The sequence below is a fragment of the Hemitrygon akajei genome, chromosome 3 (assembly GCF_048418815.1).
Source record: "Hemitrygon akajei chromosome 3, sHemAka1.3, whole genome shotgun sequence".
Classification (NCBI taxonomy): domain Eukaryota; kingdom Metazoa; phylum Chordata; class Chondrichthyes; order Myliobatiformes; family Dasyatidae; genus Hemitrygon; species Hemitrygon akajei.
In genome coordinates, this window is record NC_133126.1 from 36,668,565 (window position 1) to 36,691,853 (window position 23,289).

Below are 23,289 nucleotides of genomic sequence, written 5' to 3' on the forward strand. Positions count from 1 at the left end.
CCCCCTTTAATATGACACATCACGTCATCACGGGTGCAGCCAATTGACTGTAGTAAAACTACACCTGCATCTGAAAGGTCCAACTGCTGGTGAGTCAGTATCCTGGCAAAAACTACACCATGAAGACAAAAGAACACTCCAATCAACTTTGCGAAAAGGTTATTGAAAAGCACAAGTCAGGAGATGGATACAAGAAAATTTCCAAGTCTCTGAATATCCCTTGGAGTACAGTTAAGTCAATAATCGAGAAATGGAAAGAATATGGTACGGCTGTAAATCTGCTTAGAGCAGGCCATCTTCAAAAACTGAGTGACCTGTAAGATGGGGACTAGTGAGGGAGGCCTCCAAAAGACCTATGACAACTCTGGAGGAGTTACAAGCTTCAGTGCTGAGATGGGAGAGGCTGCACATAAAACAACTGTTGCCTGGATGCTTCACCAGTCTCAGCTTTATGGGAGAGCGGCAAAGAGAAAACCACTGTTGAAAAGGCATGCATGAAATCTCAGCTAGAGTTTGCCAGAAGGCACGTGGGAGCCTCTGAAGTCAGCTGGAGGAAGGTTCTATGCTCTGATGAAACCAAAATTAAGCTTTTTGGCCATCAGAATAAACACTATCTTAGGTGTAAGCCAAATACTGCACATCATTTCTATCATGAAGCACAGTGGTGGCTGCATCATGCTGTGGGGATGCTTCACTGTAGCAGGCCCTGGAAGGTTTGTGAAGGTAGAGGGTAAAATGAATGCAGCTAAATACAGGGAAATTCTGAACGAAAACCTGACACAGTCTGCAAGATAATGGCGACTTGGGAGGTTTGTTTTCCAGCAAGACAATGACCCTAAGTGTAAAGCAAAAGCTACACAGGAATGATTTAAACCCAACAAAGTTAATGTCTTGGACTGGCCAAGTCAGAGTCTAGACCTCAATCCAATTGAGAATTTGTAGCTGGAGTAGAAAAGGGCTGTTCGCTCAGGATCCCTATGCAATCTAACAGAGCTTGAGCAGTTTTTAAAGATGAATGGGGAAAAATTTCAGTGTCCAGATGTGCAAAGTTGTTACAAACCTATCCACAGAGACTCAAGGCTGTAACTGCTGCCAAAAGTGCATCTACTAAGTACTGACACAGTAATTATGTGATCAATTATTTTCTGTTTAATAATGGTAATGTAGAAATTTCTTTTCACTTTGACACAAAGGAGTCTTTTCTGTTGATCAGTGTCAAAAAAGCCAAATTAAATCCATTGTGATTCAATGTTGTAAAACAATAAAACATGAAAACTTCCGGGGTTGGGTGGGATATATACACACACACACACACACATATAAATGTGTGTCTAAGACTTTTGCACAGTACCGCATTTTTTCACATTACATTCTGCTTAACCGTCTTCTCCCACAAACTTTACTTCCCTGGTTCTGCATGTCACCTAAGTGAAGGTCCTGATTATGCATTCTTATATTATACCATAATAGAAAAAAAATAGGAGCAGGAGCTGACCACCCACTCCCTTGTGCTTACTCCAACATTTAATATATTTCTTTATCTTTTAAAGAATATCTAGCTTTTCTTTAAATACATCCAATGATTGAGCCTCCAGGGGACTATAGTCTTGAGAATTCCTATCAACTTTTAGGATATAAGGGAATCACATGTGGGGCTTAAAGTTTAAGAAAGGCAAACTTTGAAGGACTGATAAATAAACTGACCTAGATATATTGGGATGTAACATTAAGCAAAAAGACCTACCTTGCAATAATACAAAAGAAAGGTACCTCATACAATCAAAAACAAGAGGAATGGTCCAAAAGGCACTTTTAGGAATAGGTCACTTGTGACATTCAACAAACATTGTTAATAAATAGCACAGATAAAAGTATCATGTTTTACAAAAATCTTGCACAAATACAGGATAATTGGAGTAGGACAACTACCGAAAATGGATAAAAAAGTAAAAATTCAAATATAAAAATAAAACACTCCATGTTCCAAGCAAATAACTGTCTCGATTTCTATTTGGGGGTTACCATTACCATTTGCATTAATAATCACCAATTATCTTTGCTACTTACATTTCCCGGAAAGAAGTCCTATTGTCATTTTCCCTCCAATAATAATTTAGGTTCTGAACTTTCCTGTTCTATTTCTTGAACCTGTCTGAATCCTAACAAAGCACTGAAGATTTATGGAATTCATTAATTTAGAATAACATTGATTGTAATGTTAATTGATTGCTCGCTTGTGGTAAATTGACTGTTCAGTTGACATGCCAGGGGTCAGCAATAGCAGCAGAGGAAACATGTTAGGAAGGAGTAATTTATAAGGGGTATATAAAACATGAGGAGTAAATCTAATTTTAAAGCCGCATATTCTTTTTACATTGGATAAAATAATTGAATATCTTGAAAATACTGAACACAGTATTGTATACTCACTTCATCTAATCGATGCTTGTTTTCTTCTATTCGACGTTCAAATATACTTTCTAAAACCCTAAATGAAGATTGTTTTTTTTTACCCATTAGTTATACATCATCATTACAAAGAGTCACTTTAGTAAGTTAATGTGACAATTCTTTACACCACAAACAAGAGAAAATCTGCAGATGTTGGAAATCCAAGCAAAACTCTCAAAGTGCTGGAAGAACTCGGCAGGCCAGGCAGCATCTATTGAAAAGAGTAAACAGTTGACACTTGGGGCCAAGACCCTCATTAGGACTGGAGGAAAAGAATGAGAAGTTAAGAGTAAAAAGGTGGGAGGAGGAGGAGGACAAAGGTGAAGCTCTTACTGAGGACAGAATGTTCTGCCTCAGAGAGGGGAAGGTCAGAAGGGACAGTGAAGACCCGGCAAGGATGAGAGCTGAGATCAGAGGGAGGAAGGGATTTGATGTCTGAGGAGAAGGGAGGGTTGGGGTGTTCAGGGAAGGTGGGGTGAGAGAAATATGGAGTCTCTGAGGAGCCAAGAGCTGGCAGTGGGACCTGAGAGACACTGGATGGCAGAATGTAGGTGGGGGAAGGGGAGTCTGGGGTTCCAGCAGCAGTGCGTAAGTCCCGGTCTGGAGGTGCTGTCGGTCAAGGTCCAGACTGGAGTTGGGGTTGGAGGTTGCAAAATAGGTACTTTGAACATGTCTGAGGTCATTGGAACCCACATTAATGGTGGTGGAGTCCGGGTTCTGAATCATACTGGGGATTGTTAAAACTGCTGAGGTCAGCAGTGGGGATCACGGTCTGGGGACGTCTGTTGCAGCTGCATTGGAGACAGCAGGTTCTTTAGTTTATAGAAGGGTGATCTTCTGATCCTTGCTGGATGTGAGAAGGCGAAGGACCAGTGATTGAAAGCATGGATCCAATGGAGGATAAAGTATCGGACAGGTCCATTATAGGCAGCAAAGAGAGAATTCAAATAGGGATTGGGATAGGGACCCCAAGTATCTTCTCATGCTGAAAAGCGTGGCATGTAGAACGCAGCCACCCAACTTCCTACTCTGACTTCTCATCTTTTTCTCCAGTCCTGAAGAAGGATCTTGGCCTGAAACGTCAACAGTTTTACTCTTTTCCATAGATGCTGCCTCGCCTGCTGAATCCCTCCAGCATTTTGTGTGCATTGCTTTCTTTACAACATTTTAAATTATAAAGGCAGAACAAATTAATCAAGCTTTGAAAATTAAAAATAAATAGAAACTAATATAGAGTGATTATTAATGTAATTATTTTCATGTGTGCTGAATTCAGTTATATTTGGAACTCTTGTAACTGTTACCAACAAAGGAAGAGTTTTAAGGAATGCTTGCTCTTTATCAGTACAACAACACTTGGTAACCATCAGTTGATGGGGCAGGTGGAGGTGCCAAATATATTGAACCAATAGTGTGCATCATGCTAAATTCATCAGGAAAGTTAGCAGGTGAACCTGAAAGTGTTATGTGTTGTGAAAGCTGGGCTTAAATAATTATATAAAATGATAGTAAAAGTAATAGAACATTATGAGACTTTCGTAAGATGAGTCTAATGTCTTCAAAAATCACATCAATGTTTTAGACATTACGACAAAATATGAAATTGGGGAAGGGGGAGGAACACCACCTGTAAATGTATCTGTATGGAGGTCAACCAATCCATTCAATCACAAATGTAGTGTGCTTAAATACTGTATTAATGATGCACTCAACATAAATACTCAAAATTTCCCCTAGTCCAACATCAGTGGTTGTGCCTTAAATGTATGTTGGAGAAAAGAACTACATACAGTTAATTAAGGTCACAAATTTATCCAGCTGTATCTCAGGTACCCTTGTTTATCAATGTAGCATGCACCATCAACCTAATGTATAACTTAAATAAAAACAGAAAATGCTGGGAACACCTAACAGCTCAGTTAGCATGTGTGGAGAAACAGAATTAACATTACAGGTTCAAGTCACAACTAAGATGGAGAGAAAATAAGTTAGTATTAAGCATGATAGAAGGATGGATAGAACAATGGGAACATCTCTCAAAGGATAAGACACAGGCATAATGAGGTCATCTAGCTGGGGGTTAACAGAACAGTTAAGGAAAGAGAATATGTTCCTTTATTACCAAAGGCTATGAAACAAGGGCAATAGAGAACAGGGAGAGCAATGTAAAAGTAGAAAATGCTATATTGTTTCTGCTTTAAGCAAAAAGGCGTATACTCCCATACCAACTCCCCCTTCTAAGCAACTCATCACATATGAAGTGCTTGCTAACTTTTCTGAGATTAAATTAACTGCTTCCATAGATACTTTTTTTTAAGCAGGAAACCTCCAAACTGGTCACATCAACAAAACAAATTTAATTTATACCTTAAATTATTTAACTTAGAGGCATAGAGTGAAATTTAAAAAGTCACCTCTTACTGTATAATGTGGAAAATAAATTAATACCTGTTTGAAAATAATCCTCGAGTTAATATCTCACTGGTGACATCAGAGATGAACTCCAGATACTTTAATTCCTCTTCCCTGGAGAAAAATGAACATCGGCAATGAATAATCTGTAAATACATTTGCTTGTAGCAATTGAGAGCTGAAGAAAATAAGAGCCAATTTAAATCATATTAACCATTTACAGAGTCTCAAGTGTATGGATTGGAAACATACAATTTGATATACTAAAAAAATTAAAAATAATTAAAACTGCAGAAATTGAAATATGAAGCATAGATAGAAACATTGGAAGAATTCAGTCAGACAAGTGTCATTTGTGGAAAGAGAAACTTATCAACACTTTTGATCAGAATTCCTTCCTCAAATCTGGTGAGAGGTGATGGGAGATGGATAGTGGAGGATTTACAGTTTTCAAAGTAGAGTTGGGGGAGCAGAGAAGTGTAAGACAAAAAGCCAGATAGGTTAAGACCTATCAGATGATAAGGAACGAAAAAAAAACTGCTGGAGGAACTCACCGGGTTATCCAGAATCTGTGGAGGCAAAGGGATAGTTGATGTTTTGTATCAAGACCCTGCATCTGGAATAATCTGCATCTTCTTTGTGGTGGCGTGTTGGGGAGGAAGCATTAAGAAGAGGGACGCCTCACGTCTTAATAAGCTGGTAAGGAAGGCGGGCTCTGTCGTGGGCAAAGTACTGGAGAGTTTAACATCGGTAGCTGAGCGAAGGGCGCTGAGTAGGCTACGGTCAATTATGGAAAACTCTGAACATCCTCTACATAGCACCATCCAGAGACAGAGAAGCAGTTTCAGCGACAGGTTACTATCGATGCAATGCTCCTCAGACAGGATGAAGAGGTCAATACTCCCCAATGCCATTAGGCTTTACAATTCAACCGCCAGGACTTAAGAACTTTTTAAAAGCTATTATTAATGCTTTTTGAGATAGTGATTTAGATGCATATCATATTTTTTACTGAGTTAAGTATTGTATGTAATTAGTTTTGCTACAACAAGTGTATGGGACATTGGAAAAAAAGTTGAATTTCCCCATGGGGATGAATAAAGTATCTATCTATCTATTACAGTTTTGATGCAAGTTCTTGACCTAAAATGTCGGTCAACACTTTGCCTCCACAGATGCTGCTCAACCCACTGTGTTACTCCAGCAGTTTTTTTTTGCTCCAGATTCTGGCATCTGCAGTCTCTTATCTCTCTGGTGATCAAAGGATGAAGTTTGAGACTCATTTTCATCAGATGATCAGCAGCATGGGTACTGAGACCCATTCTCAATACACATGTTCTTTACCACCTGATAGGATCAAAAATATTGACTGACTTCTTTTTCTTCAGATGTTTCTTGACTTTCTGAATTCTTCCAATATTTCTGTTTTTGTTTGATATGTTTTAGTAAACATTACCTATACATTACAAATTTTAGCTTTGCTGGAAAATGGCACATTTATGCTTCTTCAAGTCTTTGCAAGACACTAACAATACTATTGTGCCCAAGGAAAATACTGACATCATTGCAAAATTGCTGACATTAGAAAAAACAATTAACACATTAAAAATCATAAATTTCATCAAAGGAGAGCAGAAAATCTAACCACCTCAAGAATTCTGTGAGTTAACATTTTGAAAGATTTTGCTGGAAATTACAACCATAATTAAATCAAATGTTTTAATACTTACTCAGCCTCAACTTTTCTCATAATTGGTGACTTGATTCTATTGTTTGATGATAACCTAATGGATTAAAGAGAAAATAAAAGTGATAAATAAAAGTGAAAATAAAAGTGATAAAAATAAAAGTGAAAATAAAAGCAAGTAACTTGAAAAATTAAAATAGTCTAAGCTATAGTAACCTGCAATGTTTCTTTATTGCATCAGCTTCTACTCTTTTAATTCACTGTTATTGTTTAAAGTAGTCAACATGATAAGAATTTGATTTCTACCACTTTATTTCACTGAAATTCCAGTAACATTGTTTCTGATCAACCTATATACATATAGTGTTGCTTTTGTTTTGCACTGATGTACACTTAAAATATGTAGGCTATATGTGAATTAAAATAACTATTAAATAGAAATGTTTCAAATTCCATTAGAGATTTGTTTTTACTAAAGACTCATTTGTCAATAACATAGTTGTTTACTGAAGTAAAGTTTCAAAATATTTTAAATGTTTAATGTTTAAACATTAAATGTGGTAAACATTTAGTATCAAAGAACCTTTATTATACAACCTTGAGATACATCATCTTAGAGGCAGGCACAAAACAAAGAAACCCAATAGAACCCATTAAAAAAGACTGTTAAACACCCAATGAGCGAAAAAAGAACAAATCTTGCAAATTGGGTTATTCATTGGTAGAGGCACGCTGGTAGTTATTAGCAGGCCTCATTTATTTTAACTTGGTTTGGTTTGGGAACTAAGATTTAGATCTATCAATTTAAATCTTAGTCATTGGGTACTAAATCCAAATAGTGATTTTTCCTTATTCCCAGTGAGACAAAGCTTTGGAAATGTACTGATTATGAAACACCCACTGAACTGTTTTAAGGTTTAAAAAAACCTAGAATAGTACATTTATTACACTGGACAACAATTTTTTCAAAAGAGTTGCTTCCTCAGAAAAGTTTTTGTGGTTATTATAGAGTTGTATCATGTAGAAATTTGGAGACACAAGAAATTAACTTTAATTGACTATAATCTGTTTAATTGCATAACGGTGCTGATGCATTGCAATAGTTCAACTAAGCTAAGAATTTAAGAGGCTTTTATTTAGACACATGAAGAGAATGGAGGGATATGGGAGATATTCAGGAGGAGGTCATTTAGTATAAATTGGCATCAGGATCAGTCCAGTGCTGTACTATTCTATATTTTATGTTCAGGAATGACTGCACAGGCTTGTGCTCTTCTCTCTGAATAAATGACTAAGAGGAGAGAACACAGGGTTTTCAATGAAAGAGTTTAATATAGCATAGAGAATAAATCCCACACTTGGCTGAGTTCAGAACAAGTGAACACAAATATTGATTGATGCTAACACATTATATTAACAATTTAGGAGCCACTTCTCAGTTCAAAAAGTGGTAAATGCATAAAAGTCTGCCATATAAAGTGTAAATTAAATTGATTTGACAAATTTAAAAAATGGCTTGATGTACACGAGAGAGGAGGAAAAGAAAGTGATACAGGGTGGGAACAGGTGATTAAAGTGGAAAGAAGCTTGTGTGGAATAAAAATACTGGCAAGACCAGAGTCAAATTACATATTTCTACATTACAGATTATTTTATAGAAGGAATGGAATATTAACGAGTGAAAATTATCACAAAAATATTAATAGAATTAAGGTGTAATTTGTTAATTTAAGTGAAATTTAAACAGGCTAAGAAATCTTCAGACAACTTTAACGATAGGTTTTCCCCACTTTTGAAAATGTAACCATCAAGACACATTAGGAATTTCTGTCATCACATAGGGAAGTCAACTGGATTCTTATCTGCTTCAAAAAACATTCACATTAGATTGCCTGATATACTAATTGCAAAAGAGTCCTTGATCAGAAACAACAGGTGGCAATTTTTAATTGTTTCCTAGAAAGATCTGGTTGTAGTTAAGATTTAAGGAATAACTTTACTCACCATATACATATACATGTAATGGGAATTTGCTGTTGTGTGCTGGCGCAACATGCAATAATTATAAGTAATAAAAAATTATCAAAATATAAAAAAATAAGTTACTACTGATAAATTATGTTACAAATAAAATTGATCGCTTGCATAAAAATTTATGAATTAAATGCAGGAGTAGGCTACTTGATCCCTTGAGCTGTTCTGCTATTTACTAAGATTGTGGGTGATCTGCTTGAGACCTCAGCTCTGCATTCTTACCAACGATAAAGTGGAAAAGGGTAGCTAAAATGAATATAGGTCCCTTGGAAGACGAGAAGGGGGAATTGATATTGGGTAATAAGGAAATGGCCGAGGCTTTGAATGACTATTTTGTGTCAGTCTTCACAGTGGAGGACACATCTAACATGCCAAAGAGAGATGTTATGGATTTGATGAGAGGCAAGAACCTCGATATAATTGCTATCACTAAAGAGCTAGCACTGAGCAAACTTATGGGCCTGAGGATAGTTAAGTCCCCTGGTCCTGATGGAATGCATTCCAGGATACTGAAAGAAACGGCAGAAGTTATAGTAGAGGCTTTGGTGATGATTTACCAAAATTCTCTGGACTCTGGGCAGGTCTTGGCGGATTGGAAGACGGTGAATATCCACCACTGTTCAAAAAAAGATGTAGGCAAAAGGCAGGTAACTATAGGCAAGTTAGTTTAACATCTGTAGTTGGGAAAATGCTTGAAGCTATCATTAAAGAAGAAATAGCAAGGCATCTGGAAAGAAGTGGATCCATCAGGCAGACACAGCATGGATTCAGCAAAGGCAGGTCCTGCTAGACAAACTTATTAGAGTTCTTGAGTATATAATGAGCACAGTAGATAGAAGGGAATAGATGGATGTTATTTACTTGGATTTTCAGAAGGCGTTCGATAAGGTGCCACATAAAAGACTTATCCATAAGATAAGGATGTATAGAGTTGGGGTGATGTATTATTATGGATAGAGGTTTGGTTAACTAATAGAAAGCAGAGAGTTGGGATACATGATGTTACTCTGGTTGACAATGAGTGGTGAGAGGTGTGCTGCAGGGGTCAGTGCTGGGCCTGCAACTGTTAACGATATACATTAACGATCCGGAAGAGGGGACCGAGTGTTGTGATGATGCTTGTTGATGATACTAAATTGAGTGGAAAAGCAAATTATGCAGAAGATACGGAGAGTCTGCAGAGAGATATAGATAAGTTCTGCAAGTAGGCAAGGGTCTGGCAGAAGGAGTACAATGCTGGTAAATGCCAGATCATCCACTTTGGAAGGAAAAATGAAAGAGCAGAATATTATTTAAGTGGTAAAAAATTGCAGCATGCTGCTGTACAGAGCGACTTAAGAGTGCTTGTGCATGAATCACAAAAGGTTGGTTTGCAGGTACAGCAGGCTATCAAGAAGGCAAATGTAATATTGGCCTTCATTGCTAGAGGTATTGAATTTAAGAGCAGAGAGGTTGTGCTGCAAATGTATAGCGTACTAGTGAGGCCACACCTGGAGTACTGCGTGCAGTTCTGGTCTCCTTACTTGAAGAAGGATATACTGACTTTGGAGGCAATGCAGAGGAGGTTCACCAGGTTGATTCTAGAGATGAGGGGGTTAGACTATGTGGAGAGATTGAGTCGCCTGGGACTGTACTTGCTGGGATTCAGAAGAATGAAAGGAGATCTTATAGAAACATATAAAATTACGAAGGGGATAGATAAGATAGAGGCAGGAAAATTGTTTACACTGGTAGTTGAGACTAGAACTAAGGGATATAGCCTCAAGATTCGGGGGAATAGATTTAGGATGGAGATGAGGAGAAACTACTTTTCCCAGAGAGTGGTGAATCTGTGGGATTCTCTGCCCAATGAAGCAGTGGAGGCTGCCTCAGTAAATATATTTAATACAAGGTTGGATAGATTTTTGCATAGTAGGGGAACTAAGGGTTATGGGGGAGAAGGCAGGTAGGTGGATATAAGTCCATGGCCAGATCAGCCATAATCTTATTGAATGATGGAGCAGAATCGACAAGCCAAATGGCCTACTCCTGCTCCTATTTCTTATGTCCTTATGGTCAAATTCTCAGGAAATTTTCACCCTTGCCTGTCAAGAATGTTATCTGTCTCTGCCATAAAAATAATGAAAGATTCTTCTTTCACTATCCTTTGAAGGAGAGAATTCCAAAGACTCATAATCCTCTGAGTGAACAAAAAAAAATGCTTAAAGTACACCTCAGATCACTTTTTATTCCAACTGTTATCCTCCAGTTCTGGATTCTCTTACAAAAAACCCCAAGGATTTTATTTGTTTCAATCAAGTTCCCACTCATTATCTAACGTCTGGCATGTAAAAGCCTAGACAGTCCAATCACCTCTCATTAGTTAACCCAGCCATTCCAAGTAAACCTGGTAAACCGTCTCTGAACTGCTTTGCATACATTAAGACAGTTTCTTAAATATCAATACCAATAATATACATAGTATTTCAAATGCAATCCTATCAATAATACCTTCAAACTATCCTGTTCAGTTGACATTGGAAGTTTTTAAACTTTCAGCAAAATGGCGCTGCGACTGGTCACAGCGGCTTCTATGGGGTCAACAAAAGGTGCTACTGTTCCACTTAAATGTACGTTTAATGATCGCAAGATTCTGCTATATGTTAAGAACTGAAAGGACTGGAGGTCTACACCATCACAGCAAGTTGCTCGCTGGCGGAGATAATGAAGGAGCTGCGCAACGTGCTGCTGCCCAAATCGTTGGTGGCTTACAGTCAAATAGTGAATGGCTGTCATGGTCCCTTTTCTTGTGATCGTAAAAACCCTTTGGACATTGTTAATTTGGTATGCCGCAAGCTTAATTCACTGATTTAATGGATGCGAGCAGGGTGGATTGAGGGGGCCTAATTCTCGGTTGTAGCATGGTCTAGGCCTGAGGGCATGGTGTTGTCTGTTTGCAGCCACCTGGAGTGAGAGGATGAGGCCACTGTGCTTCACTGGGGGAGTTGGATCTGCCCTCCCAGGGGTTCACTCAGCAAAAAGCAAGCTTTATTGTGGCCAACTGGAGAGGCGTCCCAGCTATCGACATCTACTAGAAGGCAGCACAGCACAGCTGTGGTGACTGAAGATTTAAAATGGACTGATGGGTCTGGACTATATACATATAATTGTCTAGTTGGGTTGTTACTAACATTCTATATGTGCTTGTATGCACGAGAACTGGGCCTCAAAGTCACAGATTCACCTAGTGGGCATTGGGCGTCGGAGCGATGACTGGGCCTCAAAGCCATGGTACTGCCTGGTGAGCATCGGGGACCAGTTGATAGACAACATCAGTGGGCTGTAGGATCTGCATCATTCTATTTTCACTAATATTCTACATGTTGTTGATTTGTATGCATCAAGCCACGAACTTTCATGATGTCGATTGTGATCATGCATGCTTAATGTGTGTGACTGTTAGTACTGTGCTTTGCACCTTGACCCAGTAAAAAAGTTGTCATTTGGCTGTATTCCTGAGTATTCATATATAGTAAAATGACAATTAAACTTGAATTGAATGCTGAAATTCTTACTATAACTCTTCTAAGGTTCCTTTTTAGTCTCAAGTAACACAAGATATCAACTATCTGCTTAACATTTTACACTTTATCCAAGAATTTTAGAAATTCTTTTTACAGTCAAAGCTTATTGGAGGTAAGATATCTTCAAAAGATAGGCATAAATGTGATTACTTGTATATAAGTGTAAGAAACTTCCTTTTAAAATTGAAGCCCCTAATGTTCAGAATAGGCTGGCAAGATGATGGTTCCAAATTTTCACTGGGAATTTAATTATTTAAGGAATGTATTTGCCTTATATTTTTATGCATCTGAAAATGTTATTATTTCAGTGTTATCATTCCTAATGATTCTACATGTGCTGTGGTATGTACTTTTCTCATATTTAAAAAAATATTCTTACATTTTATGGCTTCTTTATTGCATGCAGCAACAACACTAATTCCTCCCAGTTTATATTAAGCTCATTGATGCATTCAATTTAAAAATGCTGTTTTCCAACAAACCCTTCCTACCCTTTCAAATGACATTATCTTCTTATGTTCATCAACCAGAATGCAGCATACCCCTAGAGTTAGGATTCTTGGCAGCAGAACTATCTAACTAGAGTAACTCGTTCTGAAGATATTAAACAAAAGGTGTCAACATTTCTGGTTTTGTGCAAAATGTTTATCTGCTGTATTTATGTCTCCTTTTATTCTTAAAGTTGTGCGATTATGTTACTGAAATATGATTGCATACTTCTCCATTTCTTTTATGTGCATAAATTCTTTTTTAAGTTTTGTTCTGCCAGTTCTTGAAACAAATGTGTTTTGGAAATGTTGTTTCAAATTCTACGGTTAAAAATATTTGAAATTTTTTTATTCTTTAATAGTGTGATTGTACAATTTTATCATGATATTAATTCGCTCAGTTAACTGCAGCTTCACTTAATTGACCACAGGGGGCAGCTGCAATTCCAGTTACTAGGAGCGTCATCACTTAGCTTGGGAAAAGTGAAATAAAACAACACTTTATCAAACTTAAATAAATTACATCTTTTTATATAAAATCAGCATTTGAAATGCTTCTCTGTAAGTATTGAATGGATTTCCAAAAGCTTCAGGTGAATTGAACCTCAGCCAATTGATAAAAAATAGAAATATAGAAAACCTACAGCAAAATACAGGCCCTTCGGCCCACATGCTGTGCTGAACATGCACTTACTTTAGAAATTATCTAAGGTTACTCATAGCCCTCTATTTTTCTAAGCTCCATGTACCTGTCCAGGAGTCTCTTAAAAGACCCTATCATATCTACCTCCACCACAGTTGTCAGCAGCCCATTCCACACACTCACCACTCTCTGAGTCAAAACTTGCCTGACATCTCTTCTGTACTTACTTCCAAGCACCTTAAAACTGTGCCCTCTCCTGTTAGCCCTTTCAGCCCTGGGAAAAAGCCTCTAACTATGCACACGATCAATGCCTCTCATCATCTTATACACCTCTATCAGGTCACCTCTCATCCTCCGTCGCTCCAAGGAGAAAAGGCCGAGTTCACTCAATCTATTCTCATAAGGCATGCTCCCCAGTCCAGGCAGCATCCTTGTAAATCTCCTCTGCACCCTTTCTATAGTTCCTACATCCTTCCAATAGTGAGATGACCAGAATTGGGCACAGTACTCCAAGTGGGGTCTGACCAGGGTCCTATATAGCTGTAACATTACCTCTCGGCTCTTAAACTCAATCCCATGGTTGATGAAGGCCAATGCACCACATGCATCTTACCTGTGCAGTAGCTTTGAGTGTCCTATGGACTCAGACCCCAAAATCCCTCAGATCCTCCACACTGCCAGTGTCTGACCATTAATACTATATTCTTCCATCATATTTGACCTACCAAAATGAACCATCTCAGACTTATCAGGGTTGAACTCCATCTGCCACTTTTCAGCCCAGTTTTGCATCCAATCGATGTCCCACTGTAACATCTGACAGCCCTCCACACTATCCACAACACCCCCAACCTTTGTGTCATCAGCAAACTTACTAACCCATCCCTCCACTTCCTCAAACAGGTCATTTATAAAATCATGAAGAGAAGGGGTCCCAGAACAGATCCCTGAGGCACACCGACCTCCATGCAGAATATGACCTGTCTACAACCACTCTTTGCCTTCTATGAGCAAGCCAATTCTGGATCCACAAAGCAAGGTCCCCTTGGATCCCATGCCTCCTTACTTTCTCAATAAGCCTTGCATGGGGTACCTTATCAAATGTCTTGCTGAAATGCATATACACTACATCTGCTGCTCTTCCTTCATCAATGTGTTGAGTCACATCCTCAAAATATTCTATCGGGCTTGTAAGGCATGACCTGCTTTTGACAAAGCCATGCTGACTATTCCTAATCATATTATGCCTCTCCAAATGTTCATAAATCCTGCCTCTCAGGATCTTTTCCATCAACTCACCAACCACTGAAGTAAGTCTCACTGTCTATAATTTCCTGAGCTACCACTACTCCCTTTCTTGAATAAAAGAACAACATCTGCAACCCTCCAATCCTCCGGAACTTCTCCCGTCCCCATTGATGACGCAAAGATCATTTCTAGAGGCTCAGCAATCTCTCCCCCTCGCCTCCAACAGTAGCCTGAGGTACATTTCGTCCGGTTCTGGAGACTTATCCAACTTGATGCTTTCCAAAAGCTCCAGCACATCCTCTTTCTTAATGTCTACATGCTAAAACTTTTCAATCCGCTGTAAGTCATCCCTACAATCGCCTAGATCCTTTTCCGTAGTGAATACTGAAGCAAAGTAGTCATTAAGTATCCCTGCTATCTCCTCCAGTTCCGTACACACTTCTCACTGTCACACTTGATTGGTCCTATCCTCTTATGTCTTATCCTCTTGCTCTTCACATACTTGTAGAATGCCTTGGGGTTTTCAATCACTCAGTAAACAATCCCTCCACACGAGTTACTCAGTAGAGAATAATGGAACTTGGAGGTTAGAAGTCGTAGAAATAATTTTAACCATAGGGAAAATTGCTGTAAGGTCCAATACTTTAATGATGGATAGACCTATATGTATTATTATTGTAATTACCTTGGAAAACAGTTGTGACAAGGACATTCAAAACATTCTTGTAGCTTTTCACAATCCAAATTATGAGGGTGATCATCCCTGTCCTCTTCATATTCAGAGCATATCTGCTTATTATATTCAGCCTATTAGAACAAATTGACACATCTTACAGTTCTACATGATACAATAAAATATCATCATACTATTTTATCAGTCAATACTTGTAAAATTAATACATAATATGACAATGTAAACCACACTTTAAATCTCATTTTGCAGATAGAGGTATTGTTAGTAAGGCCACAATTTGTTACCAATAATGGTTTGACCTTGCAAAAGTGGTAGTGGATCTTTGCAGCCTACATTGTGAAGATAATGTCAGACTCGCTGCAAATTGCAGGTTTTAGGACTGCTATTCAAGCCTACTTGTTTCTATAGTGTATTCTGTAGAATTAACAGATTAGCAGCACAGTGTGACAGTGGTGTAGAGAATGAATGTTTTAAGACAGTGATCTAGTTATTGATAAATGAGACTGCTTCATCTGCCTCCTACCCAGCTTCTGGAGATTGCTTGGATTTAAAAATATAAGAACTAAAAGTAGGTGTATGCAAATAAAAGTAGGCTCTGCCATTCAATAAGAGCATGGCTGAACTTTATTACCATACCACTTTCCTGCACTTACTCTATACCTATTAATTCCCTTAATCTCTAAAATCCTACATAACATTTTCTTGAGTTAATCACTAATTACTACACTATTCAATGGGATTGACCAATCCTTATTCATCTATCTTATAGTACTTGGCCAATAGCTTGTGAGCCTAGATAATTCAAATGCTCGTGTAGACAATTCTAAACTGCCATCAATGACTCTGGTACAACCACTCTGTCCAGCAGTGTATTCCAGGTACTCACCACCTTTGGGTGAAAAAGCCCCTCTTCAGATGCCCTCTAAATCTCTTGTTGTAATCTAAATCATTTAGTTTTATATCCATCTGATAAGAGAGAGAAAAAACATTTCCTGTGGCTTGTCCTCACAATTTTAAATATCTCAACTATGTGCCCTCTACACCTCTTCCAATCGAGGGATTAAGACATCCCAATCTCTCCTCATATTTGAAATCTCTATCCTCAGCAAAATCCTGGTAAACCTCTTTTATGTCTTTCCAGCACTGTCACATCTTCCCTATAGTCCAGAGCCCAGAACCACATGCTATACTCCAGCTGAGCTCTTTCCAATGTTTTATAGAATTGGATCGCAACCTCCCTGCTCTTATGGCTGTATCCATTTGTTTTCAAAACCATGTTTATTTATGTGCACAGCTACTTTTAAGGATTTTTGAACTTGAACATTATTCCTCAAATCCTTAGAACCCTACCAAAATTCAGAATACATTTATTATCGACGTACATATACCATAGATAGAAAAGTAGAAAACCTACAGCACAATACAAGCCATTCGGCCCACAAAGCTCTGCTGAACACGTCCTTACCTTAGAAATTACCTAGGTTTACCCAGAGCCCTCTATTTTTCTAAGCTCCATGTACCTATCCAAGAGTGTCTTAAAAAGACCCTATATCGTACCCTCCTCTACCACTGTTGCTGGCAGCCCATTCCATGCACTCACCACTCTCTGCGTAAAAAACTTACCCCTGACATCTCCTCTGTACCTACTTTCACTCACCTTAAAACTGTGCCCTCCCATGCTAGCCATTTCAGTCCTGGGAAAAAGTCTCTGACTATCCACACTATCAATGCCTCTCATCATCTTATACACCTCTATCAGGTCACCTCTCATCCTCTGTTGCTCCAAGGAGAAAAGGCCAAGTTCACTCAACCTATTCTCATAAGGCATGCTCCCCAATCCAAGCAACATTCTTGTAAATCTCCTCTGCATCCTTTCTATGTTTTCCATATCCTACCTGTAGTGAGGCGACCGGAGCTGAGCACAGTACTCCAAGTGGGGTCTGACCAGGGTCCTATGTAGCTGCAACATTACCTCTCAGCTCCTAAACTGAATCCAACGATTGATGAGGGCCAATGCACCATATGCTTTTTTAACCACAGAGTCAACCTGCACAGCAGCCTTGGGTGCCCTACGGACTCGGACCCCAAGATCCCTCTGATCCTCCACACTGCCAAAAGTCTTACCATTAATACTATATTCTGCCATCATATTTGACCTACTAAAATGAACCACCTCACACTTATCTAGGCTGAACTACATGAGCCACTTCTCAGCCCCGTTTTGCATCCTATCAATGTCCACAACACCCCCAACCTTTGTGCCATCAGCAAACTTACTAACTCATCCCTCCACTTCCTCATCCAGGTCACTTATAAAAATCATGAAGAGTAAGGGTCCCAGAACAGATCCCTGAGGCACACCACTGTTTCTGATCTCCATGCAGAATATGACCCGTCTAAAACCACTCTTTGCCTTCAGTGGGCAAGCCAGTTCTGGATCCACAAAGCAATGTCCCCTTGGATCCCATGCCTTCTTACTTTCTCAATAATCCTTGCATGGGGTACCTTATCAAATGTCTTGCTGAAATTCATATACACTACATCTACTGCTCTACCTACATCAATGTGTTTAGTCACATCCTCAAAAAGTTCAATCAGGCTCGTAAGGCACAACCTGCCTTTGACAAAGCCATATCCAATCTTGAGATTCATCTTCTTGTAGAAAACCACAAAACAAAGAAATACAATAGAATCCACAAAAACAATTGGAAAACATCCAATGTGCAAAAAAAAAGAACAAGTTGTGCAAACAATAAAAAAGTAAACAAATAATACATAGACCATGAACTGCAGAGTTCCCTAAATAGGTCCAGAAACAGAGCCAGTTCAGTGCTGAGGTGAGTGCAGCCAGTCCAGGAGCACGATGGCTACAAGCTGCAGAGTCAGTTCAGTATTGAGGTGAGGGAAACCTTCCAGAAACCCAATGGCTACAGGCCACAGCTGAAGAGTCTGTTCTGCGCCAAGTGAAGCTGGCCCAGGAGCCCAATGGCTGCAGAGCAACAACTACTTCTGAACTTGGCTCCTGCTCTATCTGCGTAATGGTAGCAGTGAGAAGGGCTTAGGTGGGAGATAGGAGACCTTGGCTGACAAAGAGAAATGAACGGTTCAACCTCCATTCAAGGTATATGTCTTAGTGTCATTACTATACCCAAAATGCAACACCTTACTTTTATATCCCAATCTACAATTTCTCAGCCCATTTCACTAACATGTCACTATCACCCTGTAGTCTAAGACTCCTTACATACAGCCAACTACTCCTATCATACCTACTGATCATGCCTCCTACATCCATATCCAAATCATTCAATTCCGGCCTAAATCCCGACGGAGCACCACTCGTCACAGGCATCACAAAATCAACCCTCTACCAACACTTTTTGCCTCCTATTGCTAATCCAAGTTTGGATTGAATTTACTAACTTGACCTGGATCCTATGGTGCCTAACCTTCTCGACTAATCTCCATGTGGGACCTTGTCTGAGGCCTTACTTAAGTACTGAACTCTCATCATCAGAGTACATTTTGTAACCTCTTTAAAAATTCCTTCAGATTGGTCAAACAACATCTGTCTTTGGCAACACTATACAGGTTATTTCTGATTAGTATCATCTTTCTAATTGATCATTCATTAAAGGATCAGCACCTTTGATGAGAGATTCAGTGATGAATCTTACAGATATGAAAATTGGTAATGCTCTGTTTTTACAGGTGGTTGTTTGGTTGATACAAAGGACTTTATTTCTTATATCCCTCACATACACCAGTAGTAAAAATCTTTATTTTACGTCTCCATCTAAATGTGCCATGTGCAATCATACTAATTTATAATAAATAGAACAGTCAATGTAACATAGAGTACACTCAAATCACCGTGAGTTCATCAGTCTGATGGCCTGGTGGAAGAAGCAATTCCGGAGGCTGTTGGTCCTAGCTTTTATGCTGCAGTACAGCTTCCCGGATAGTAGCAGCTGGAATAGATTGTGGTTGGAATGACTTGGGTCCCCAATGATGCTATGAGGACTTTTTACACACCTGTCCTTGTAAATGTCCTGAATCATGGGAAGTTCACAACTGCAGATGTGCTAGGCTGTCCGCACCACTCTCTGCAGAGTCCTGCAGTTAAGGGAGGTACAGTTCCCACACCAGGCAGTGATACAGCCAGTCAGGATGCTCTCAATTGTGCCCCTGTAGAAAGTTCTTAGGATTTGGGGGCCCATACCAAACTTCCTCAACCGACTGAGGTGAAAGAGGCCTTTTTCACCACACAGCTGGTATGTACAGACCATGTGAGGTCCTCAGTGATTTGGATGCCGAGGAACTTGAAGCTGGTTAATCTCTCAACCCCAGATCCATTGATGTCAATAGGGGTTAGCCTGTCTCCATTCCTCCAGTACTCCACAACCAGCTCCTTTGCTTTTGCTACATTGAGGGAAAGGTTGTTTTCTTGACACCACTGTGTCAGAGAGATAACTTCTTCCCTGTAGGCCACCTCGTTATTGTTTAAGATAAGGCCAATCAATGTAGTGTCACTGACAAATTTAATTAGCAGATTGCAGCTGTGGGTGGTGATACAGTCATGGGTATACAGGGAGTAAAGGAGGGGACACAGTATGCAGCCCTGAGGGTATTGAGTATTGAGAGGGTTGGAGGTGAGGCAGCCCACTCTTACAACCTGCTGGCGATCTGACAGGAAGTCCAGGATCCAGCTGCACAAGGCAGGGTCAAGGCCAAGGTCACTGAGCTTCTTGTCAAGTCTGGATGGAACTATGGTGTTGAATGCTGAACTGTAGTCCAAGAACAGCATTCTCACATAAGCATCCCTCTTCTCCAGATGTGTAAGGACGGTATGTAGAGCAGTGGCTATTGCGTCATCTGTCGATCAATTGTGTCGGTAGGTGAATTGTAGGGGAACCAATTTGGGTAGTAGCAAGCTGCAGATGTAATCCTTGACAAGCCTCTCAAAGGTTATTATTGAGGTGAGTGCGACAGGACACCAGGTTTACTTGCCACATCTCCCTGCCAGGTTTGTATAAGACCAAAAGATATAGGAGCAGAATTAGACTATTCGGCCCATCAGGTCCGCTCAGCCATTTGATCATGGCCAATTTATTTGCACTCTCAACTCCACGTTCTTGCCTTCTCCAGTAATTTTTGATGCCCTTACTAATCAAGTATTTATCAATCTCAGCTTTAAACATACCCAATGATACAGCCCTAAAGCCATTAGTGGCAATGAATACCACAGATTCACCACCCTCTAGCTGAAGAAACTCATCCTCATTTCTGTTCTAAAGGTACATCCTCCTGTTCTGAAGCTATTCACTCTGGCCCTAGACTCTCCCATTAATGAAAACATTCTCTCCACGTCCACTCTATCTAACTTTTCAATATTTGATAGGTTTCAATGAGATCGCCCCTCCTACTTTTAATTCTAGAACATACAGACCTAGAGCTATCAAACACTACTCATACATTAACCCTTTCATTTCTGGGATTGTTCTTGTAAACCTTCTCCAGACCCTCTCCAATGCCAGCTCATCCTCAGACACTGGGCTCAAATCTGCTCACAATGCTCCAATTATGGTCTTACCAATGCCTTATAAAGCCTCAGCATGACATTTTGATAACTTTTTTTAAAAATTGTGGAGATAAACTTTAAGCAAGCATTAGCAAAAAGCCTTACTTCTGATCTCAAGAAATAAGAATCAAAAATAAAATTTTGATTATAATGCTCTTTAATACAGCATTCACTTTAGTACTTGGAAAATTCATGATCTGCAGTATCTCACTCATCTGCAGATGGCAGAAAAAGCCAAAGGATCTCAGAGACTCTCTGTCATCATTATTTTCAAGATTGGGAGAAATTTATCACTTTAACTGCTGCGAGGTCTCTCAGCTATGTACTAAAGGAAAGACCATAAGAAATCTCCTCAACTACTTCCTCCTGGGGCTGAACAACCTTTCCAAAGTCAAACATTCATCCTTCTGGAGGTAGAACGGACATGACCTTCATAACCATATAACAATTACAGCACAGAAACAGGCCATCTTGGCCCTTCTAGTCCGTGCCGAACGCTTACTCTCACCTAATCCCACTGACCTGCACTCAGCCCATAACCCTCCATTCCTTTCCTGTCCATATACCTATCCAATTTATTTTTTAAATGACAAAATCGAACCTGCCTCTACCACTTCTACTGGAAGCTCGTTCCACACAGCTACCACTCTCTGAGTAAAGAAGTTCCCCGTCATGTTACCCCTAAACATTTGCCACTTAACTCTCAACTCATGTCCTCGTTTGAATCTCCCCTACTCTCAATGGAAAAAGCCTATCCATGTCAACTCTATCTATCTCCCTCATAATTTTAAATACCTCTATCAGCTCCCCTCTCAACCTTCTACGCTCCAAAGAATAAAGATCTAACTTATTCAACCTTTCTCTGTAACTTAGGTGCTGAAACCCAGGTAACACTCTAGTAAATCTCCTCTGTACTCTCTCTAATTTGTTGACATCTTTCCTATAATTTGGTGATCAGAACTGTACACAACACTCCAAATTTGGCCTCACCAATGCCTTGTACAATTTTAATATTACATCCCAACTCCTATACTCAATGCTCTGATTTATAAAGGCCAGCATACCAAAAGCTTTCTTCACCCGCTATCCACATGAAATTCCACCTTCAGGGAACTATGCATCATTATTCCTAGATCACTCTGTTCTACTGCATTCCTCAATGCCCTACCATTTACCATGTATGTCCAATTTTGACTATTCCTACCAAATTGTAGCACCTCACACTTATCAGCATTAAACTCCATCTGCCATCTTTCAGCCCACTCTTCTAACTGGCCTAAATCTCTCTGCAAGCTTTGAAAACCTACTTCATTATCCACAATGCCACCTATCTTAGTCTCATCTGCATACTTACTAATCCAATTTACTACCCCATCATCCAGATCATTAATGTATATGACAAACAACATTGGACCCAGTACAGATCCCTGAGGCACACCACTAGTCACTGGCCTCCAACCTGACAAACAGTTATCCACCACTACTCTCTGGCATCTCCCATCCAGTCACTGTTGAATCCATTTGACTACTTCAATATTAATACCTAACGATTGAACCTTCCTATCTAACCTTCCGTGTGGAATCTTGTCAAAGGCCTTACTGAAGTCCATATAGACAACATCCACTGCTTTACCCTCATCAACTTTCCTAGTAACCTCTTCAAAAAATCCAATAAGATATGTCAAACATAACCTTCCACGCACAAATCCATGTTGACTGCTCCTAATCAAACCCTGTCTATCCAGATAATTATATATACCATCTCAAAGAATACTTTCCATTAATTTACCCACCACTGACGTCAAACTTACAAGCCGATAATTGCTAGGTTTACTCTTAAGCACTCTCATAAGCACTAACACACAAAATGTGAAGGAACTCTGCAGGTCAGGCAGCATCAATAGAAATGAATAAATAATCAACATTTCGGGGTGAAACCCGTTCTTCAGGAATGTAAAGGAAGGGGAAAGATGCCAGAATAAAAAGATGGGGCAGTAGGGAAGGAGGACAGCTAGAAAGTGATGCTGAATCCAGGTTGGTAGGAAAGGGCTGAAGAGGAATGAATCTCATAGGAGAGGACAGTGAACCATAGGAGAAAGGGAAAGAGGAAGGGACCAAGGAGCAGGTGATGGGTAGGTGAGAAGAGGTAAAAGGCCATAGTGGAGAACAGAATAAGAGGAGAGCAGGAGGAAATTTTTTTTAAGGGAGAAAACAATATTCATGCCATCAGGTTGAAGGCTACCCAGATGGAAAACAAGGTGTCACTTCTCCACCCTAAGGGTGGCCTCATCGTGGCACATTAGACAGCCATGGACTGACAGGTGGAATGGAAATGGGAATCACATTGTTTGGCCACCAGGAAGTTCCACTTTTAGCGGATAGAACAGATGTGCTCACCAAGGTGGCCTCCCAATTTATGATGGGTCTCACCAATGTAGAGGAAGCTGCAACAGGAACACTAGACATTACAAAGATCCAAGCAAATTTG

The 23,289-nt window shown here is 39.5% G+C and overlaps 1 protein-coding gene across 1 annotated transcript in view; it reads right to left on the bottom strand.

Moving 5' to 3' along the window:
* The window catches only part of LOC140724866 (spermatogenesis-associated protein 7-like), an 82,441-nt gene that overhangs the window by 13,361 nt on the left and 45,791 nt on the right, over window positions 1-23,289 (bottom strand). Inside the window, 4 exon segments of the mRNA XM_073039581.1 lie at window positions 2,431-2,488; window positions 4,900-4,977; window positions 6,594-6,647; window positions 15,212-15,333. Of these exon segments, the coding sequence (XP_072895682.1) occupies window positions 2,431-2,488; window positions 4,900-4,977; window positions 6,594-6,647; window positions 15,212-15,333 (312 nt within the window).